The sequence below is a fragment of the Panthera pardus genome, unplaced genomic scaffold (genome assembly GCF_024362965.1).
Source record: "Panthera pardus isolate Hobbes unplaced genomic scaffold, ASM2436296v1 HiC_scaffold_21, whole genome shotgun sequence".
NCBI classification, from domain to species: Eukaryota; Metazoa; Chordata; class Mammalia; order Carnivora; family Felidae; genus Panthera; species Panthera pardus.
In genome coordinates, this window is record NW_026526777.1 from 44231739 (window position 1) to 44253181 (window position 21443).

The 21443-nt window shown below is 41.6% G+C and overlaps 1 protein-coding gene across 2 annotated transcripts in view; it reads right to left on the minus strand.

Moving 5' to 3' along the window:
• Positions 1-21443, minus strand: part of NMNAT2 (nicotinamide nucleotide adenylyltransferase 2) — a 160959-nt gene that overhangs the window by 125379 nt on the left and 14137 nt on the right. The window contains exon 2 of one of the 2 annotated variants that reach the window (XM_019427412.2): positions 18607-18752. In XM_019427412.2, coding sequence (XP_019282957.1) covers positions 18607-18691 — 85 coding nt within the window. In that variant the 5' untranslated portion in view covers positions 18692-18752. Of the gene's footprint in view, positions 1-18473; positions 18517-18606; positions 18753-21443 lie in introns of those variants that run through there. The other variant, XM_019427419.2, reaches the window with a different exon arrangement.

Here is a 21443-nt window from a genome sequence, read left to right on the forward strand (position 1 = left end):
GGTTACTGAATAATTTGTTGTAGACACCCTTGCCAGCTACAATGTGAAAGGAGAGAATATTATAGTTCCATCTGTCCACTTTGATCCTGTGCCTTAAAGTTAGCAGAAAGGGGGTGGGGGGGCTCCTGGGGGGGGCTCAGTCACTTAAGCATCTGACTCTTGGTTTTGGCTCAGGTCATGATCTCATGGTTCATGAGTTTGAGCCCCAAATTGGGCTCTGCACTGACAGCGTGGAGCCTGCTTCAGATCCTTTGTCTCCCTCTCTCTGCCCATCCTCTGCTCACTCTGTCTCTCTCAAAAACAAATAAACATTTTAAAAAAGGTTAGCAGAAAGGTGACTATGGCTATTTCACTCCGTGTACGGTTGTCACCCAGGGCCCTTCTTGATTTGCTCCCGATCTTCCCCTGCTTCTGGGCTGAGCCCTTCTTGTAGCTCTCTTCTCTGTCCCTCTGGACTTGTCCACAGGTCTCCTTGGAGTTCCACAGAGTCCTCTGGCCCTTCCACACTTGGCTGCTTTGGGCAGGATCCCTAGCAGTGGCCCACTTGGTAGATACAAGTGTCAGAGGAGGCCCAGCCTGTTTCTGCATTGTCACAGCCCCGAATCCAGTGCTCAGCATCCCTTCTCACTCAGCAAATGATCAAGGCAGCATTTTGCAGGAGCTAAAATAGTAACCAGAATCACAGCATCTGGGTCTACATTTCTGCCCTCTACACATTTGCTGTGTGACTTGACACAAGTTACCTAACACAAGTTAGCTAGATCACTAGCTAAATGGGAATACTAATAGGATTGTTGTAAGGACTAAATGAAGTAAGACCAGAAGAGCATGAAAACAGTTCCTGGGGCATGGGGAGCCTGGGTGGGCCAGTCGGTTAAACGTCCAACTTGGGCTCAGGTCATGATCTCACAGTTAGTGGGTTCGAGCCCCACGTGGGGCTTTTCACTGACAGTGAAGGACCTGCCTCAGATTGTCTCCCTCTCTCTCTGTCCCTCCTCTGCTTGCATTCTCTCTCTCAAAAATAAACATTAAAAAAAGAGGAAGAAGAAACATTCACAAACCTTTAAAAAAAAAAAGTGCTTGGCACAAAGTAAGTACTCGATAAACATTAGCTTATGTTCATTTATGGTGATTATTTATTGGAGAGTGTTAGGATGTCCTTGGAACCACAGTAGAGGGGACGGCCATCTTGCCAGCGCAACCCAACGAAAAGCCCCTAGTAGCTGCCAGAACGAATTGGAGGTCAACCAATCACCAAGTGACAGCACCACCTGACAAGAAAAAGGCCCACCCGGACCTAAACCCCGAACCACTGCAGCTTAAAAACCCCACCCCACCACACCTGGGCGCGACTTCCCTGACTCCTCTCTCTCTCTCTCTCCCTGAGTCACGGAACCTCGCCCAAGACCTTAGCTCCCAAATAAAGCCTTTGACTGCTAGAATTTTTTAGCCTCTGACTCCTGTCTTTACCCTGCCTTACGCCTGACCCTAACAGAGAGGATGAGCAGGGTTGGTCACAACATAGGCCAGAAAAATTCCATGGTATTAAGGAGGTCAGGCTACAGTCGTTCCCTGCTTCCTCGGGGCTGGAAGAATATCTGTGGTTCCATTTCCCACAAAGGCCTTTGGGCATGAACCCTCTGGGTAGGTTTCAAGCCTAAGGAGAAGGAAGGGGAAAGGAGGCTGAGATCACCTAACTGACAAGTTGGGTTTTCTTTCCTCTTCTTCATCCTTTAATTTCCAAAGCTCAGACTTTACCCCAAAGCCATTGTCAGATGATAAAACAATTTCTCCTAAGCCATTCATTTCTTACTCCTTTTCACCTTCCCAGCCTTTTCAAACACAAAGTGTTTCTACAGTTCTTTAAACAAACAAACCAAAAAATTTTTTTGATCACAATAGACTGAAATAAACCAATTTGCATCTAAAAGAAATGCAAGTGTGTAAATGGCTGTGGGTTGCTTGCAGTGGGGGATGGGAGCACATGCAGGCAGGCAAAGCCAGAAAAACATCGTTAAAGTACCCAACTGGCCACGGTGATGACAGCCCCCACTCCGGAAAACGTCCTTACCAGCTTCCCTGTCCGTGGCCAGAGCTCCAAGGCCACGCATGAAACCATGAAGAACCAATCTTAACAAAACCAGAGCAGCCCGCAATGGAGAAGTCTTTCAAACCTCTTTTATGAATATTCACAGCTGCTAGATTTACCGGGCAAACTGGGATGTTGGGCTACAACATTCCCCAAAGGATTCTGCAGGGAGTTCTTTATTCACTACATTTAAATGCAAATAGTGACAAAACTGCATGACAATACACTTTGAAAAGTTGATTTAAAACAGCACAAGGGAAGGATTAAGGCACCAATGAGAAGGATTTTATTTTAATTTCCTACAAGGGGTAAAAGTTAGGCCAAACGGAAGCTCAGAATTCAAATGTTATCCCAGGAGCAAAACTGTCACCAAACAGAATTTATTGTTTTCCTCCTCCTCTGAAGAAATGGAAGAAAAAAATTCCCACTTTTTTTTGGTTGTTGTTCACCAATGACATCTATAACCACTAAGCAGGACTCCTAATCAGCATGAGCTTACCTCACCAAACTGATAACAATACAAGTAAAAGCCCAGAAACTTGATGCTTAGCCTGTGCCATATATATATATATATATATATATATATATATGCACATACATGTATATATAAAATATATATATATTAGAGTGATAAAGAGAGAGTGCAAGCCAGGGAGAAGGGCAGAGGGAGAGAGAAAGAGAGAGAGAGAGAGAGAGAGAGAGAGAGAGAGAGAGAGAGAGAGAGAGAGAGAATAATAAGCAGGCTCCAAGCTCAGTGCATAATGTGACACAGGGATCAATCCCGTGATCCTGGGATCAAGAACTGAGCCAAAATCAAGAGTCAGGTGCTCAACTGACTGAGCCCTCCAGATGCCCCTACCCTGTGCCATATGGAGGGTGAATGTATACATTTTCTGGAAACAGTTCCTAGACCCCTCTTCTGATTTATGAGAAGCTCTGGTTTTCAGAGCACCAGTTTGGGGCTCGCTGATGTAGAACATCTTCTAACACAGACATTCATGGCTTTGAATGACAAGGGATAAGGAGCTGAATGTTGTAGGTCAAGGAAGAATGGCCCATTGTGTCCGGTGGGAGTTCAACTCTGGAGGGGAGCCTTCCAGGCCCCACATGAGAAAGATTGCTGTGAAGGCAATTCCAATGATAAAGTGTCACTTTGGGGTGAAGGCATTGGGGTGAAGGCATTATTATGTCTGCTCAAAGATGGAAATTAAACATTGTCCCCCCACTTTCCCAACTGCAACTCGAGCTGTCAAGCAAACAAACATGAAGCAAGGAGGAGAAAGATCCAGTCTGTTAACGGAGGTCTCACATAGACAGAGAAGCAATTATGTACTAGGTGAAAGGCTCTCACCTTGAAACAATAGGATGTCCGGGATTTACTTCAAAAAATATAGGGCAAACGTGGGGAATTGTGTCTGAGTATCAATGACTCAAGATGGGCAAAGAATTGATCATTATTGAAGTTGGGTGACAGGTACTTTGGGGTTCCGCGTATCGTTGCTTCATTGTTGACTTTTGCATGTTTGGAAATTTCCATAAGAAAAATGACTTTTTTTTGTTATTTGTTTTTAAATTCCACCTGCCCAATTTATTTAAAAAAAAATTTTTTTTAACGTTTATTTATTTTTGAGACAGAGAGAGACAGAGCATGAACAGGCGAGGGTCAGAGAGAGGGAGACACAGAATCTGAAACAGGCTCCAGGCTCTGAGCTGTCAGCACAGAGCCTGACGCGGGGCTCAAACTCAAGGAACGTGAGATCATGACCTGAGCCGAAGTCAGCCGCTTAACCGACTGGGCTACCCAGGCGCCCCACCACCTGCCCAATTTAAATGTGATACTGCCCACCTCTATTGGGACAGTCACCATTGCTGGGAACAAGAGCATTTCTGCCACTCTTATGGGAACCTTGGGAATAGGGTAGTGCCAATAGCATAACCATGACAGGAAGAGTTAGACAAGATAGGAAGAAAGTTCCGAGTTCAGTCCCCAAAGCAAGACTTAAACATGGATGAGAGCTTATTTGGAGCTCTCAACAGAACCCATTAAAAAAATAACATACCCTGCAGTGAAATATCAAGAGACTTGATAATTCAAGAATTCAGAGACTTCTAGTCTCATCCCTGTCTGGAAACCTGAAAAGTTTCTTTTTTTTTTTTTAAACATTTATTTATTTTGAGAGAGAGACAGAGAGCTTGAGCGGAGGAGGGACAGAGAGAGAGAGAGAGAGATGCAGAATCCAAAGTAGGCTCCAGGCTCTGAGCTCCCAGTACAGAGCCCGCTTCAGGGTTTGAACCCACCAACTGTGAGATCCTGACCTGAGCTGAAGTCGTATGCTTAACCGACTGAGCCACCCAGGCGCCCCTAAAGTTTCTTATTCTAAAGGCAGCATGTCATTCCCAGTGTATGGCTGACATCTCACATAGCTAGGCATGTGTGCAGACCTGCAAGGTTCCAGAGGATACCACATCTTGACAATATACCAGTCAGGTTTTTTGTTGTTTTAACCAGCTAGATCTTTAAATAAATTGGACTAGTTCAACAGCTTAGTCCACCAAATTGATTGATCACTCAGACTATCAGGACATTATAGCATGCGGGTAGCAATAGCTTGTCTTACCTGATTTAATTAGAAAGAGATCCACAGAACCCCATAAATAAAGGGAACATCCAGTAAGTTAAGTCCAATAATAGATAAGACATCACACACACACCAGGCCACATTAGAATGCAGCATCATGAGGGGTGCCTGGGTGGCTCAGTCGGTTAAGCATCCGACTTCAGCTCAGGTCATGTTCTCACAGTCCGTGAGTTCGAGCCCCGCGTTGGGCTCTGTGCTGACAGCTCAGAGCCTGGAGCCTGCTTCAGATTCTGTGTCTCCCCCCTCTCTGCCCCTCCCCTGCTCATGCTCTGTCTCTCTCTCTATCTCAAAAATAAATAAAAACATCAAAAAAAAAAAAAAGAATGCAGCATCATGAACGGGACATAACATTTAACGAGGAATATAGACAACGAAGATATGTTCAAAGAAGATGAGCCAGAGTGTTATAAAGACTAGAAACACTAATGGATGCCTTGCTGAAAGAACCTGAGTTTTTTTTAGGCCTAAAGAGAGGCCTGGGGAGGAGAGTAGCTGTCTTCAGCCATTCCAATGTCTCACAGTAGAAGAAGACAGATTAAACCTCTTCTGTGGATCTCAAGGGGAAAAAACGAGGAAAAGAACTTCCAACACAGGAAAGTCTCAGGAAGGCCAATGTCAGCCTAATAGAAGGAGCAATCTTGAAAGAAAGTAAAACCGTGCCAAGTGCCGTTTGACTGCTTTGGACAACACTGCCTTCTCTGGCCAGGAAGATCTGACACGGAGTTTGGACAGACACTGGTGGAAATGTTTTAAAGGGGATTTCAGTACAGAATATCTTGCACGATTTTGAAATCTCCTTCAAATGGGGATTCTGCAATTTCCGAAGATGGAGACTTGCAATCAACAAACCAGGTTTTCTGTTCCTTTTGCCTATTGGAAGTAAACAATGTACAGAGTTTCCTTTGCCAGGTGACTTGTGCATAAAACCTTTTTCAAACTGTCAATAAACAAAAATAAAACAACTCCTCAGCCATCCTCCAACCTACTCCACCTCCCTGAGAAGCCATCCCTAGATGTACCAGGCATCTAACTGAAGCAATCCAGGGGACAGTGGTAGGATTCACCTTCATCCTTGACCCCACGTTTTCACTCCTGCTAAGTTATTTACTTAATAGCTCCCCAAAATGACTTGTAGGTTCCCTTTGTGGATATCTGGAAAGGCTATACTCTGGGATAGGATTCCACTCTGGGACACATGAGACTTCTCATCTTGGGACAGCAGTCATCTCAATTTTGAAGTCTCTGAAGAGTGTTCTGTGATTTGTCCTATTGCCTGACTCTGTCATACTTGATTTCTGTTTTCCTGTATTTGCCGATTCCCCAATTCTTGTCTGATTTCTGATCACCTAGTTTACCTTTGAGAATTCTAAATATTCCTAACAGTTTAGGATTCTAAATACTCCTAAAAGTTCAATCATTCAATTATTTGGTAAATATTTACAGAAACTTCCATGTGCCCAGAGCACTGTGCTAGGCACCTCAGGAGATACAGAACGCCATATGACCCTGGCAAGGGCCTAAATCAGATAGAGAATATGTAACATGGACAGAAATAGCTACACCCCACAACACAAGGTGCTAAGTGCTATAAGAGAGGTACAAACCAAGTGCTATCAGAGTTCACAGAGAGGTGAGATGCTGCAGAAAAACGAGATGTAACTCCAAGAGCAGGCTGCAAAAGCCTGATGCAACTGTTGTGCTAATCTTTTAAAATCCTCAAATACAAAGTATGTAAGATATTAGATTTAAAGAAGGAGGTAGCTGTGAATCAGGAAAAGGATGTTCTGGGAAAATACATCTAATGTTCAATGGCAGATAAATGCCCAACAGCAGCCAGAGGGGCTAATCAATGTCCAATGTAAACCGAAAACCAGAAAATCATCCCCATTGTGAACACGATCATTTACTCAGTCAGCTGGAAAAATTACAATTATGAAATTGAAACTGCATTTACTGCTTAAACAAGTCTTTTTGGTGATTTAGTTTAGACTGAAAATTGTTCATTAAAGAGTTCCTCTGGGTAATGGACTTCAACACACTTTATATTTTTGGAAACCTTTAGATTCACTCCCCATTCCAACCCCCAGAGGTAGGTTATATCAGGGATAGGCAAACGTCTGTAAATGGCCAGATAGTAAACAGGTTAGGCATTATAGTTCATAAGGTTTCTACCACAATTGCTCACATCCGCTGCTGAGTATGGCTGTATGCCAATAACATTTTATTTATAAATACTAAAATTTGTATTTCATAAAATTCTCATGTGTCACAAAATATTCTCCTTTTCCTTTTTTTTCCCCAACCAGTTAAAAATATAAAAACCATTCTTGGCTTGGAAGCCACATTTGGCCAGCAAGCTATAGTTTGCTGACCCTGGGTTATATCAATCACTCTATTTACACATGAGAAAACAAAGGCTAAAGGAGACTAAGTATATTCCCTAATCAATACCAATTCAGTTTATTAATATCCATATATAGAGAAATAATGAAGCAATAGGAAAAACTAAGACATTTATCCCTTCTTTATCAACACTATTCACAGCATGGAAAAATCACATATTATCTATAAACTTTGATTCCCAGGGCATCACAAGTAAATTTAAACTGTGCTTAGCCAGATTGGTTCCTGGTAAGTGAAGCAATTATGGCTTAAATTTATATGTATAATATTTGGTTGTTTTCCTTAATTTATAATGGGTAGCAGTCTCTAACTTAACAACAACAAAAAACATTTGCCTACAGATCTCGTAGTTCATGTGACAAACCACACACTGCTAAATATTTATCAGCACATAAATATTTCAAAAGAAATATGAATAGTTATTGATGTATTTTAATCTCACTGCTGCATGGAATGAGTATTCTGCCTCTCTGTTGGTACCAAGATGAAGGGTTGGGAAATGTTGAAGAATAAAGCATTCCAAGCCCAGCCCCCCACTGGAATGTCACTTACTTGAGGATTTAAAATGATAGAACACTAAATTTCAAAGTCATGGAAACTCATAGTTTTATAGCAAGAACATAAATATACTTCTTCAAGACCTCCTAAAAGGATGAGAGCTAAAAACAAGCGTCAAAAGGATCTCTATGGTCTTTACTCTCCTGACAATTAAGCCTATGGAAAAGAGAGAAAACATGTGATCTAAAATTCTACCAAATTATGGACAATCAAACTAGGGTGAATCAAGTTCACCAAATCTGAGAGTATTTGAACAATGAGGGGCCATCCTATTGATGTACAGAAGGCATACGTTTAGAACATAGGTGAGGACAACTTCCAATCAGGGAAGAGGTTGGTTGTTTGGGTGGGCTGTATCGTAGTATTATTTTTCACTTAATGTATTCTTTTAGTAGATATGGCTTGTGTGATAGACAATGGTTCCATTTAGGAAAATAATAAACAAATAAAATCTTTTTTTTTTTTTTAAAGGAAAAGACTTCCTTCTTTCAAAGAGTAATACAGAAATAACTTAAAGATATTTAGATAAAATCACAGTGACAGGGACACTGACATTTGGGATGCAAGGCCTCACATCTGAAATGTATGCCCTTGCCCATCAACCTTCAGGAGCTCACTGACAGTGGTGGGTAAAGCCTGAATTCTTTGAAACTGCCCCCTCCCCTCTTCACTCAACCCTGTTTTCTGGCTATCTCATCTCCTGCCCTTCCTTGTCCCCACCCACACCCAGTTATCTAGCAAGCTCCTTGGAGATCCCTCAATGTGTCATGCTGTTACAGGCCTTTTACACATACCCCGGTCTCAGCCCAGAATGCCATCCTACATTCTGTCTGCTGGGCAGCTCCTACTTTCAAGTTCACTCTCACTAATACCTGCTCTGATGGCCTTCACACCATGTCTTCTCCCTCTATGTTCCCACTCTACCTCTTTTATGGCACTTATGACTTGAAGTGCTATGTTTAGCTTGTCTCCTCCCAGGGGCATGGGGAAGAGTGCCTTTAACTGTCACGTCCTTGAGGCCTAGCATGGTGCCTGAGGCACCTTCATAACTCAATAAACCTTTGTTGAATCAACCGCCACTGACTCCTCTCAAGGCTCTTTGCCCTTCCTGCCACAAAAAGAATATAGGCTTGAGGTGAGGGTGGTAGGAAATTATAACACTTCATTCATTCACTCCTTTGACAGACTTTTATTGAGCATCTACAATGTGTCAGGGACTCTTCTAGGAGGCTGAGACACATTAGTAAGCAGAGTAAACCAAGATCCCTGCCCACGAAAAGCTCACATTCTAGCTGGGGACATTAAATAATAAATGTGACAAGAAAGGAAATAACATGATTTGTTAAATGGTGATAAGAGGTAAGGGAAAAAGAGAGAATAAGGGGGACTGGGAGGGTGTGAGCTGCAATTATTTTAAATTATAATTTAAATTTTTATAATTTAAATGTAAATATTATTAAATTTATAATTTAAATTTTTATAATTTATACTTTTTATAATTTAAAATATAATTTTAAATTATATGATCAGAGGAATAGGATCTGCCAAGCAGACAATGAGAAAGTTACCTTTGGGCAAAAACTTTGAGGGGCACCTGGGTGGCTCAGTTGGTTGAGTGCCTGACTTCAGCTCAGGTCATGATCTCGCAGCTCTGTGGGTTCGAGCCCCACATGGGGCTCTGTGCTGATGGCTCAGAGCCTGGAGCCTGCTTCGGATTCTGTCTCCCTCTCTCTCTGCCCCTAACCGACTTGCATTCTGTCTCTATCTCTCTCAAAAATAAATAATCATTAAAAAAATTAAAAAAAAAAACTTTGAGAAGGAGAGTGAATTAGACATAGGGATATGTGGGGGAAGCATATTACAGGCAGAGAGTACATTCAGTACAAAGACTATAAGGTCGAAGCAAGGAGGTCATTATGGTTGGATAAGAACTAGGTGGAAAGAGCTGTGTTATGGCAGAGAGGGGGCGGTGAGGAGGAAAGGTGGCAAATTATGGAGACCTTGTAGGTCATTTTAATGACATTGACCTTGAATGAGAAAGAGAGCCATGGGAGAATTTTGAGCAAAGGAGCAACATGATCTGACTTAGATCTGGTTTACATTTTGAAAGGATTGCTTTGGCTATTTTTGTTGAGGATTGAGTATTGGAGCCAAGGGTGAAAGCAGGGAGATCAGTTAAAAAGCTATTGAAATAATGCAGGTGAAGGAGACCAGTGGCTTATACCAGGGTTGTGGATGTGGAAAAGTGGTTGGCCCTACTTGTATTTTGAAGACAGAGAGATCCAAAATCATTTGCAGACATGGATGTGGTGTGCAGAGAGATAGATCAAGAAAGTCCAAGGTTTTTGACCTAAGCAACTGGAACAAGAGCAAAACCATATGCATTTAGTCTTATCTGGGGGTTATGCTTCACTCACCCTCCTACTGTTTGGTAAATATGAAATGAGGTCAACATGTAGCAGCATGGCTACCGCTGTGGAGGTAACCTGATGCAGAAGAAAGTAGAAAAAAAGGGTGCTATTTAAGCTGCCACCACTTCCATGGGTTAGCCTCTCTGTCTTGCTCTTTTCTACTTCTTCCTCTTACCCCTTTATCTCCAGAATTACAAGAATGTTCATGAATGTCTCATTTGTTCTGAACTAAAGAGAACTGTGCGATAACTTTAATGGAAAACAGTTTAATGGTAGTAGAATTTATTTTTTTTTTAAATGTTTATTTGTTTTTGAGACAGAGAGAGAGCATGAACGGGGGAGGATCAGAGAGAGGGAGACACAGAATCTGAAACAGGCTCCAGGCTCTGAACTGTCAGCACAGAGCCCGACGTGGGGCTCGAACTCACAGACCGCGAGATCATGACCTGAGCCGAAGTCGGCTGCTCAACCAACAGAGTCACCCAGGCGCCCCTAATGGTAGTAGAATTTAAAGAAGCTCAAAGAAGGTAGCTCCATTATTAAAATGATAATGTGGAAGATGATGATGCTAGTAGTGGTTAAAACACTTGACTTTGTTGCAAAGTTCATAGTCATATATGGTACAGTACAAGAGATGGAGAGAGGATGCCAATGTTAGGAGGATGGCCTTGGTCATACCATATAACATCTTTTTGGGCTAAGATAATTCTGAGGCTATCTGCCAAACTGTATCCAAAAACAGTAAATTTGTTTCATGCAATTGAATGCTTATGATTTGAAAACCTCTGGCAATGGAAAACTTTCTTCCTTGTAAACTAATGCTGCGTTTATATGGAACATATTCATAAATAAAGTTATATAATTCTCTATAAAATAAATTCCTATATCCCAATTCTTAGGCTATTATATCAAGTTGTTAGGATTATTTTAAATGCCTTGCTTAACCAAAATTTTGTGAGTTGAATATTGTTTTAAAAAGGTGGTGTTGAAAAATTATTTAATGTATTCCTTTGGGTCCTTAGGATCTTTTTTTTTTTTTTTAATGTTTATTTATTTTTGAGAGAGAAACAGAGACAGAGTATGAGCTGGGGAGGGGCAGAGAGAGAGAGGGAGACACAAAATCTGAAGCAGGCTCTAGGCTCCGAGCTATCAGCAACACGGGGCTCAAACTTAAGAACTGTGAGATAATGACCTGAGCTAAAGTGAGCCACCCAGGCACCCCCTCCTTAGGATCTTTTTGAGCAATTCAAGATGATTTGAAAACTTGTAGAAAATGAACAAGAACTCTACCAGAAAGTGTATATTTCATAGTATCATTAAATATTGATTAAACAATCACTGTATTCAGAACACTGTATCTGTGGCTGAAAGGACAATGATATTATAAAATTTGCACTTGAATATTTTTTAAAGAAACTCTTTTTAAAAAGTTTTTTTTTTAATTTTTAATGTTTATTTATTCTTGAGAGATAGAGACAGAGCACGAGCAGGGGAGGGGCAGAGAGAGAGGAAGGCACAGAATCTGAAGCAGGCTCTAGGCTCTGAGCTGTCAGCACAGAACCCTATGCGGGGCTCAAACCCACAGACTGCGAGATCATGACCTGAGCTTAAGTCGGACGCTTAACAGACTGATTTTATTTTTGAGTAATCTCTACACCCAATGTGGAGCTCAAATTTACAACCCTGAGATCAAGATCTACATGCTCCACTGATTGAGTCAGCCAGGTACTCCTTAAGGAAACACTTTTAAAACTGGGTTTTCATTCTCTTTCCCAGTCATCCATATACTACTCTCACAACTATTGCCTATCAGTAGAAAAATAACAGAAATGCAGATAACCCATCTAGTTTTGCATTTTCCTCTCATGTCTGAAGATATCTCTGAAATAGAGGAGTCCAAACTTGAAGCTTAGCAGGTATGTTTCTTAGTTTGCCTCCACATTTCTAGGTTGTTCATTTGGCTTGGTCTAACATTAGAAATGTGTATAGAAATGTTTCTCTTGACATTCGTAACATTTTAAAGGATGTTCGTATCAAGTAATAATTCGTACTTTTTCCTAAAAGGCATAGAACCTCCAATTCTCATAGTTCTAAGCATATCTTAGAATAAAAGGCTTAGACATATAGAATAAAACTAAGTAAAACAAAAAGGGAAGAAAAGCTGAAAATGAATATTACTTCATTTCAAAATTGTTAGAACATCAACCATCTTGGTTTTATCTTATTCCTTGGTTTGGGGTGAATTCTAGATGGGATATTTGCCTTTCATAGTTAGCTTGTGTCCACATGAGGCTCAGTTAATGAATTCAGCTGGATAAAGTAAATCAAACCACCTCTTCTTGTGAACAAAAATGTCTAAATTTTCTTTTTCAGTCCTTATTCTCATGTCATGAACAGACACAGCTCCTGCCAGTGAAACAACCATGATTGATCCATGAGTTTCCATTGTGGACTTTTATCTCATCAATGAGTTAAAATGCCCAAATCTACTTGAATATACTATCACAGCCTTCATCACAGTGGTGGGCAAGTTCTAGAATGGTCTTTTGAACTGCATCGACTATTCCCAATTTTACAACCTCAAAATTAAAAAAGAATCAACTTTAGGACCTTGATTTTCTCCAATTTCATACTTTTAAAAAAGTCAACACACCCTTTTTTATCTTTTTATTTCCATAATGTTAACGAATTTCAATATCTTTCTCACATGAGGAACTTTGAATAACCCAACTAGAACCCACTGGGAGCTTTTATTTGAAGATTCAGATATCCCAGCTAAAAGACATTTTGAATTTCAGTATTTCCTTCTTTTGCATCAGTGCTGGATTAGAATGCACATTTCCAAAATTTTAGAGTCAGTATGAATCTTCGCTTTCCCCATAAACCCTAAATGAACTCCTCTTCCAGTGTTCTTTATTCATGTACTTTGGACAGAAACCTGAGAGTTACCCTGGTCTACTTTGCCACCACCACCCATCAAGTCACCAAATAAGTATCCCTTTTACCCATCAAATGTTTTCAAATACACTTACTTTCCATCCCAGGTACCACTAACCAGAGTGAAGTGACCATCTCTTACTTGAACTCTGTATTGTTGAAATAGGTGCCTAGCTGGTCACTACATTTCCATTCTTACCCTTACACTAATCTATTCAAAATTTAATTCAATCATAACCTCAAAGATACAATTATGACATTCCTTTACTTTAAAAACCATGTGATATTCTTTCATTCCCTGGGATAAAATCGTAATTCCTTAACATGACTTAATAAGCTTTCATAATCAATTAGACTTCCATCTGTCTTTCCAGTATTACCTCTTACTCCCCTTCTCCTTGAGCCATCCTAAACTTTCCTTTGTTCTAATACGTCATGGCTTTCTGTCTTACCACCCCAGCCTTTGTGCATGGTTGATTCCTCTATCTGAACAAGATTTTATACACTCATTTATTTTGTATTTACTCAACAACTATGATGGAGCAAAGACTTGCTATTTGTAACTCTTATTAATTATACTATTATGGAGAGCCTACTCCATGCTAGGCACAAGGAAATCAATCCATAATGAAACTGCATGGTTTGTGTTCTAATATTGCTTAAGGTCTCGCATGGAAAATAGTCATTAAACATAATGAGATGGGAGTTATGTCATGGAAAGTATAAAGTGATGTGGGATCAAACGTCAGGGTAACCATACTTAATTTAGAAGCCAGTGGAGGTTCCCTGAGGAGGTATCACTGAAGGTAAAATCTGAAGAATAAGTAGGTGTTAGTTGTGGTAACAGGAGAGTGGGGAGGAAGGAGGAGGTAAGAGAGTGGTGGAAAAAATGTTCCAGTGATAGAGTTACATGGAAAATACAGGGTACTAAGAAAAGAAATAGCCTTTCCTTGTTATAGTATAAGATATTGGGAACAGATATCTTTGTTGAATATATTCTGTTGGCTGCCTGTACTACCAAGGAAAATATTCACAAAGTTCCCATAACCCTTTGTTAATAACTAAATTTAGGTGACTTTCTTTTCATAGGTGCTGTTGCAACTAAAGGAATAAAGAGGCATCTTGAATGAGAGAGAGAATCTAGATATCAGAAAACTAGTTTTATCTTGACTTTTGCTTATAACCTCGACCAAATGACTTACACCTGTACCTCTGCTTTTTCATTTGTAAAAGGGAGATGATAATATTATCCAGTTTAACTTGCAGAGTAGAATCAAATAAGATAATGGTGCCAAAAGTAAAAAGCACCACTTTGTGCTTAATGGTCTTTTTTTTTATAGCCATTTTGAGCATATTAAACAGTTTCTTGATTTCTGACAGTTATCTATATCAGTAGCAACGCAAATTCATTTTTCTTATGATTTCTAGTTATAGCAATAGGGGCTGCTTTTCCAATTCTACAATAATTAAAAAGCCCTCTTCACTACCCTTGAAAAGGAACAGAATTGGATCATGTTTCTTTTCAAAAGACCCACTTGTTCAAAGTAAAAATATTTTGAAGTAGAAAAACTGGAAAATCTAGTTATTTTTCAATCATCAAAAACCAGAATTCACTTCTGCTCTAATTGTTTCAATTCCTTTATTTTTTATGGCAAAACTTTTCTGATCAGTCCTTTCTTATTTTTCTATTTAAACTTATTATCTGATTTCCCAGGCATGAATATATTGACAAACACAGCAATATAAATGCAAAGAAATTATACTGAAATATAATCACTACATAATTAATAATTAAGATCTTAGGTGTTTTAAAAAAAAACACCTTCTAGGGGTTCCACGTTGAGTGTCTGACTTGATTTCAGCTCAGGTCATGATCTCATGCTTTGTGAGATCAAGCCCCACATTAGGCTCTGCACTGAGAGCATGGAGCCTGCTTGGGATTCTCTCTCTCCCCCTCTGTTTCTCTGTCCCTCCCCTGTTTGAGCTCCCTCTCTCTCAAAATAAATAAATCAACATTAAAAAAAAAAAAAGTTAAGAGGCACCTGGGTGGCTAAGTCGGTTAAGCATCTGACTATTGATTTTTGGCTCAGGTCATGATCTCATGATTCCTGAGTTCAAACCACACATCAGGCTCTGTGCTTGACAGCATGGATCCTAATTGGGATTCTCTCTCTCCCTCTCTCTCTCGGCCATTCCCTGTCTCATGCTCTCTCTCTCTCTCTCAAAATAAATAAATAAACATTTTTTAAAAGTTAAAAAACACAAAAAAACCTTCCAGTGTCATGTTAGTTTCTTACGTAATAAGGCAGACTCATGAAGTAAAACATTGTTAGTTTATGAATTGATTTTTCCAAAAATTTACTTATCCCTGGAAACATTTTACTTACAATTAAGTATATAGGTGTCAACTATTTCTATCACAAATATTAAATTTTTCTCTATGTTTCTGTAGCCACAATTAGGAATACAACTTCCCATTCATCAAAATAAAAGGAAAAGCTCATTCTAAAATATTTTACAAATATTGAGAACTGTAAAAGTACTACTTTACAAAAATTAAGAGTGAGCTTTCAGTTCTGAACATCACATCTCTTTTTGTTTATAATCTTTCTCTTTTTTCTTTGGTAAACAATTAGATTTCAAAACATGGGAGCTCTAATAAAGATGTCTAATTTTAAAGTCCTGTTCAAATCTTAAAAAAAAAAAAATTCTATTACAGATTTCAGACACCTTAAAGAAAGTTTGACAATTTTATTGCATTAATTATTTCTGTAATGTGTGGAGAAGATTTTAAAAGCTATTTGAAAGGAGAAAATAGTTCATGGATAACTGGTTTCTTTAGAGATGGTGGGAAGCTCTCAAAATGCATATTTAGGAATCTCATTTAGTTGATGTCCAATTTAATTCTAATCTCTGTTAGTATATGTTTGAAGGAAATAGACTTAATGGAATTATGCAGTCAGATCAGTGAGCACTTTTTCCTGCATTTGGTACAGTGCAAAGGTCTCTGCAAGAGGAATTAAGAATGTGGGGTTCAAGTCTCAACTCTGCCACCCGCTCTCCCTATCACTTAAGCCAGTTAAGAAAGTCACTTCCCCTCTGAACATCAGTTTCTTATTCATAAAACGGAGATCAGGATGCCTTTCTGGTAACTTTGTTATTAGGAATAAGTGATATCACATATATACAGAAAGAAATCACAAAATTTTTCATGAGCTCAAAGATTCCCATGAGAGAGTCCACAAAGAATAGTTTAATATGTATTTTGTGTTCTTGTTCTTGTTTCCTTTCATATGTATATGTGCTAAATCCTCCATTAGGTTATAAGCTCCTTATAGCCACAGTGAGCATACCATATCCTCTTTCCATGTTGCTCTTCAGATTATGCATAACTAATGGACACTCATAAGGCTTTGTTGACAGATATTCTCTCTCTTATCCCTCAGTTCCAATATCAAGCAAATAGTTACCCCTGTCAGAAAGTCTCCTTTCACCTATTCTATGTCTAAACCTCTTTGCTGTAATCCATGCCTATTTCCACATATTCTATTCTCTAAACTCATGGAGAATTGGCAGGTCAGCATGGACTTAACAAAAGCCTTTATCACTGTTACCAAACTCTTTTCAGCTGCAAGACGGAATACTAGGTTCTCAAGTTAAATCTGCCCATCCTACAACCCAAAACAAGTGGAATTAACTTACTTTAACCCCAGGAAAAAAGGCAGAGTACTGGCTGGCTCACTAAAGTTTTCTAGAGCCAAGGAATTCTAGAGGAAAGCACAACCAAACCCGCCTGGGCAACAGAGAGGAACAAAGTACAGTGGCATAAAATGGCTAGAGGAAATATGGACAGAGAAGAAAGGCAGGACAGGGATAAAAGCACCAGCGAAACTACAGTGTTCCCAGGGCACCGGTATTCCCTTAGAAGAATGAGGAGATGCTCTGGTCTATTCTGATGCTTAAACAAAAGTCTTTACTTAACAAGTAAGTTAGCATTAGCTCCTAATAAAACACTTTTAAAAGCTGAAGGGATGGTGAGGAAGGGATGGCTATCTCCCAGTCTCCCTCCTTGGATCCCATCAATGTGCAGACCTGGTCTCCCCTCAGCTCATAGTCTTTCTATATTCTTTTCATGAGGTTTTAAATAATTGGGCCCAGTTCAACGCACCTTTTAGGTTTAAGAGCAGAGTATTTTTAATCAAAGCCACCTCGCCCATTCTTTACCAATATGATGTGACTTTCATTAAACAGCCCGACGAGGGCTCGCGCAATCATCCGACTCGCGTAAACACGTGTGCCCGAAGCCAGCTCCCGCTCGCCCTGCGCTTCAGCACTGCCGCCTCTGGATAGCGCCTTGCTGGCAGGCTGGCTCGGGCCTCCCCCCCACGTCTCTCATCCATCTCCAGCCCACTCTCTCTCCTCTTCTCGTTTACTTCAGTGCCAGAGAAAAAGCACCTCCAACTTCTAACCTCTACTCTATGCCTGCTTTTAAAGTGACCTCCGCGTCCCTCCCTCAGGGTCTAAATGCGCACGCCCCCGCGCCGTTGGGTCCTACCGGAGCAGCAGCGAAGCCGCGTCCACCAGTAGCCCGAGATCTCCAACAGGCACTGACCACATTTCCCTTGCCCCTGCTGAATCCCAAAGCAGCAGCCAGGAGCCCCTGCTCGCTCCCTTTCTCTCCACGCCCCAAAACCTCCAAGAAACAAACACGCAACGATGCGCGCTCCCCCCGCCCCAACTCGCGCGCGCACACACACTCACACTCATACACACACTCGCACGCCGCAAGCCTTCCGGGTGCCATCGCCGCCCTGGGCAGAGCCTCAGCCAACTTGGGCCCGGATCCATCAACACCCGCTGCCTCGAAAAGGGCTGCCCGCAGCGGCCGCCCCGCCCCCTCCCTTTCCTAGGCAGTGGGTCCCGGCAGCCAAGCCCTGGCTGGCGAGCCCCCACCCCTTTCACTCAGCCATCCACCTCGCGCGGGCAATATACGGTCCACAACCCTCAAACATTCGCCCCTGGGCCGCCCTGAACCATTAGCCAAACCCTAAATTAATCTCCCTGAAGCCCCAGCCCTGCTAATGGTGTGTTGTGTGTCAGTGTGTTTGTGTCTCCAAGGCATGTACATCATTTAACTCCTGCGAGCTTTCCATCCATCCTAAACAAACAGCACGTTATCTCCAACCCCCTCCTTCCTTCTCCGCGTCCCAATCTCTGCCCCCACCCCGATCCTCACCCGCCAAGTGACCAAACTACCACACCACCGCACCCCAGTTCTGGAACCTCGATCTCCCACCGGGTCTAAACCCAGTCACCTCGGGCCCCTCCCCTCCCCCACCCCTTTGGCCCCCAGCGTGCCGGGTCTGGCCCGAGCAAGTGACGCCTGGGAAGCGCAGTCTACGTCCCTTCCCAGGAGCCCGAAATAGAGGGGCTGACCTCCCACCAGAGGAATCAGCCGGCGCATCCCGCCGAGGGGCACACGCCTTACTGTTGGGTCGCCCTGGAAAATACAGGTGCCGGGGAAGGAGAGAGGCGGAAGCAGCCTCCGGGGGTGGGCGGGAGGACTCACCGAACATCTGAATGTGCCCTTTGGTGATGGGATTGAAGCTGCCGCAGGCAAGCAAGATAACGTGGGTCTTGGTGGTCTCCGTCATCTTGCGGGTGGGTCCCTCGCGCTGGTCCAGGGGTCGCCTCTTTTTTTGTGTCTCGATATGTCTGCAGAGGGAGAAAGGAAGGCGAGGCTCCGGCGGTGGATGCTGTGGACTCCAAGGAGCCGCTCCAGACGCAAACCGCGTCACTCCCCGCCTCCCCTTAACGCTTGCAGCTCCGGCCAGATCCGAAGCTGCTTTTGTATTGCTCTGCTCCGTCCTTCTCTTTTCTTTTTGCGTTGTCCTTTTCCAGGTCTCTGGTCCTGGTCTCCCGCCCCTCCCTTTCCTCGCCCCCACCCACCTCCCTCCATCACGCTCTTCCCTAGTGTTTCTGCAGGTAAGACGTGGTACCCACGCCCAGAACCATGAATACTCACAGCATGGTGAGTATTCTTTCTCTTACCTCCTTCCGACTTTTCCTCCCACACGCTAACATTTTTTTCTGTCCACATCTACTTTCTCTAACATTTCCAACTCCAAAAGTGTTTGATCTTAAGAATTGGGGATTTTTTTTCTTCCTCAAATTTTTAAGTGAGAAATGACAATTGTTCATGTCAGGAATACTGATTTCTGTCTTTCTTTTTCCCCTTATCTGATGATTTTGAACTGTTGAACTCAATCTGAAATCCTGAATCCTTCCCCTAGAATGATGGACTTTTGGGGGGGGGGGGTGTTGAAGCAATGCTGAAAACATGGATGGGGCAGAGTGACTAAAGTTGTATTAGAAAACTACTGTGATCTTACATAAGTCACCAAAGTTGAGACAAAGATTTACCCATCCAACAAGTGTTTCTTGAGTGCTCACTATGTTTGGGGCGCTGTAACCCTACTGGAGGGAGATAGACAACACACAGAAGAGGAAAATTTTTTTTTCATGTTTATTTGTTTTTGAGAGAGAGACAGCATGAGTGGGGGAGGGGCAGAGAGGGGGGGGGGGGGGAATCTGAAACAGGCTCCAGGTTCTGAGCTGTCAGCACAGAGCCTGACACAGGGCTCGAACTCTGAACAACAACATCATGACCTGAACCGAAGTCGTGTGCTTAACTGCCTGAGCCACCCAGGCACCCCAGGAGGAAAATATTAAATGCCAATTGTGCAATGCACAATAAGTGAATGCCATTCACTCTGACAAAACAAAGGGTGAATGGAAGAGTGGGGACCACTTCAAATCCAGGAGTCAGGAAAGGCCTCCCTGGGCAGGTGAAATTTAAACTGCAGCCTAAAGGACAAGTACCTGTTAGTACATATATTTTGGGACAAAGAAAGGTCTTTTTGTGCTCATAGATGTGAAAGAAGGCCAGTGTGACTAGAGTTCATGAATAAGGGGAAAATGCTAGGAGACAAGATTGGACTGTTGATCAGGACAGAATCGAATGGGACTTCGGGGCTAGGATAGGGTTGGGATGCTTTTCTAAGTGGAATAACTTAGGAATGAGAAAAGGAAACCACTGAAACTTTAAGCAGAGGAGTGATGAGTAATTTACATTTTTATACGATCACTCTGGCTGGCAGTTGAAAAGTAGGATGGCAAGGCCAGCATTTAGGAAATTCTGCTGGTGGCCTCGGCTAAGTAGAGTTGTCCTTGGACTAGGATTTATAAAGGTGAAGTTGGTGAGAAGCAGATGGTCTCACAACAACAAGTTTTGTTGATAGTTTATGGTCCTTGCATATGGATTGGATGTGTGGGATGAGGAAAAGAGAAATCTAAGAAAATGTCTAGAAGTTTGGGGTAAGCAAAGGAGTGGGCTGAGACTGAGAAAGTGGGGAAAGAAACTTTGGGGGATAACTAAGTGTTCCATTGTGATACAATAGATAGACCTAATAATTCTTATTTTTTAATGGCCTTTTAAAAAGTTGAGGTATAATTGACATACTACATTGTATTAATTTTAGGTGTCCATAATAATTCTGAATTTAGAGTTCCACAAGTACAAATATTTACCTTTCCTAGGCTTCTAGATTTCTTGAATAAATTGCTACCCTATATTACTGGTTGATCGTTGTTTCTTATCCAAGATCACATAAATATTTGTGCAGTAAATATTTGCTAAATTATGCTGAATTGCAAATCAACCCTAATGTGCACAAAATTTCTAGTTCAGATACAAAAGTCCTACAAGTTGATGTACATTTATAATGGGGTTAGTATCTTTCCTGGCATGGGATGCAGATTAGTGGAGTAGAAAGAACAAGAGATATTGAAGGGAAGCTGACTTGGGTGTGAAACTCTGACACTAGCTGGGCAATTAGCATAATTATAGTTAAGCTATAAATATTTATGGAGTGTCTGCCCTGTGCCAGGCACTTGTTTTAGGGACTGTGAACAAAACAAAGTCCCTACTTTAATAGAGCTCACATTCTAGAGGGGAAAACACACCATAAAAAAAAAAAATGAATAAATATAATGGCAATAGATACAATGAAGAATAAAGCAGGGTAAGAAGAAAAGGAAAGGAAAATCCTCCTTTCTATGAGGTGGTCAGGGATGGCATCTCTGTTAGGATGGTATTTGAGCAGGGATGTGAAGCAAGTGAAGGAATATGTCATTTGGGGAAGAATATACCCGGCAGAATAGCAAATACAAAGACCCTGAAGGAGCAGGAATGGTTGGGATTGTTCAGCAAGCATGCCTGTATTGCTTAAGAAAAGAAAGAAAGTGAAAAGTGGTAGGAGACAGATCAGAAAAATAGAACAGACATATAGATAGGGCCTCATAGCTATGGTTAGGGCTTTGATTTTTTCAGAGATAGGAAGTCAC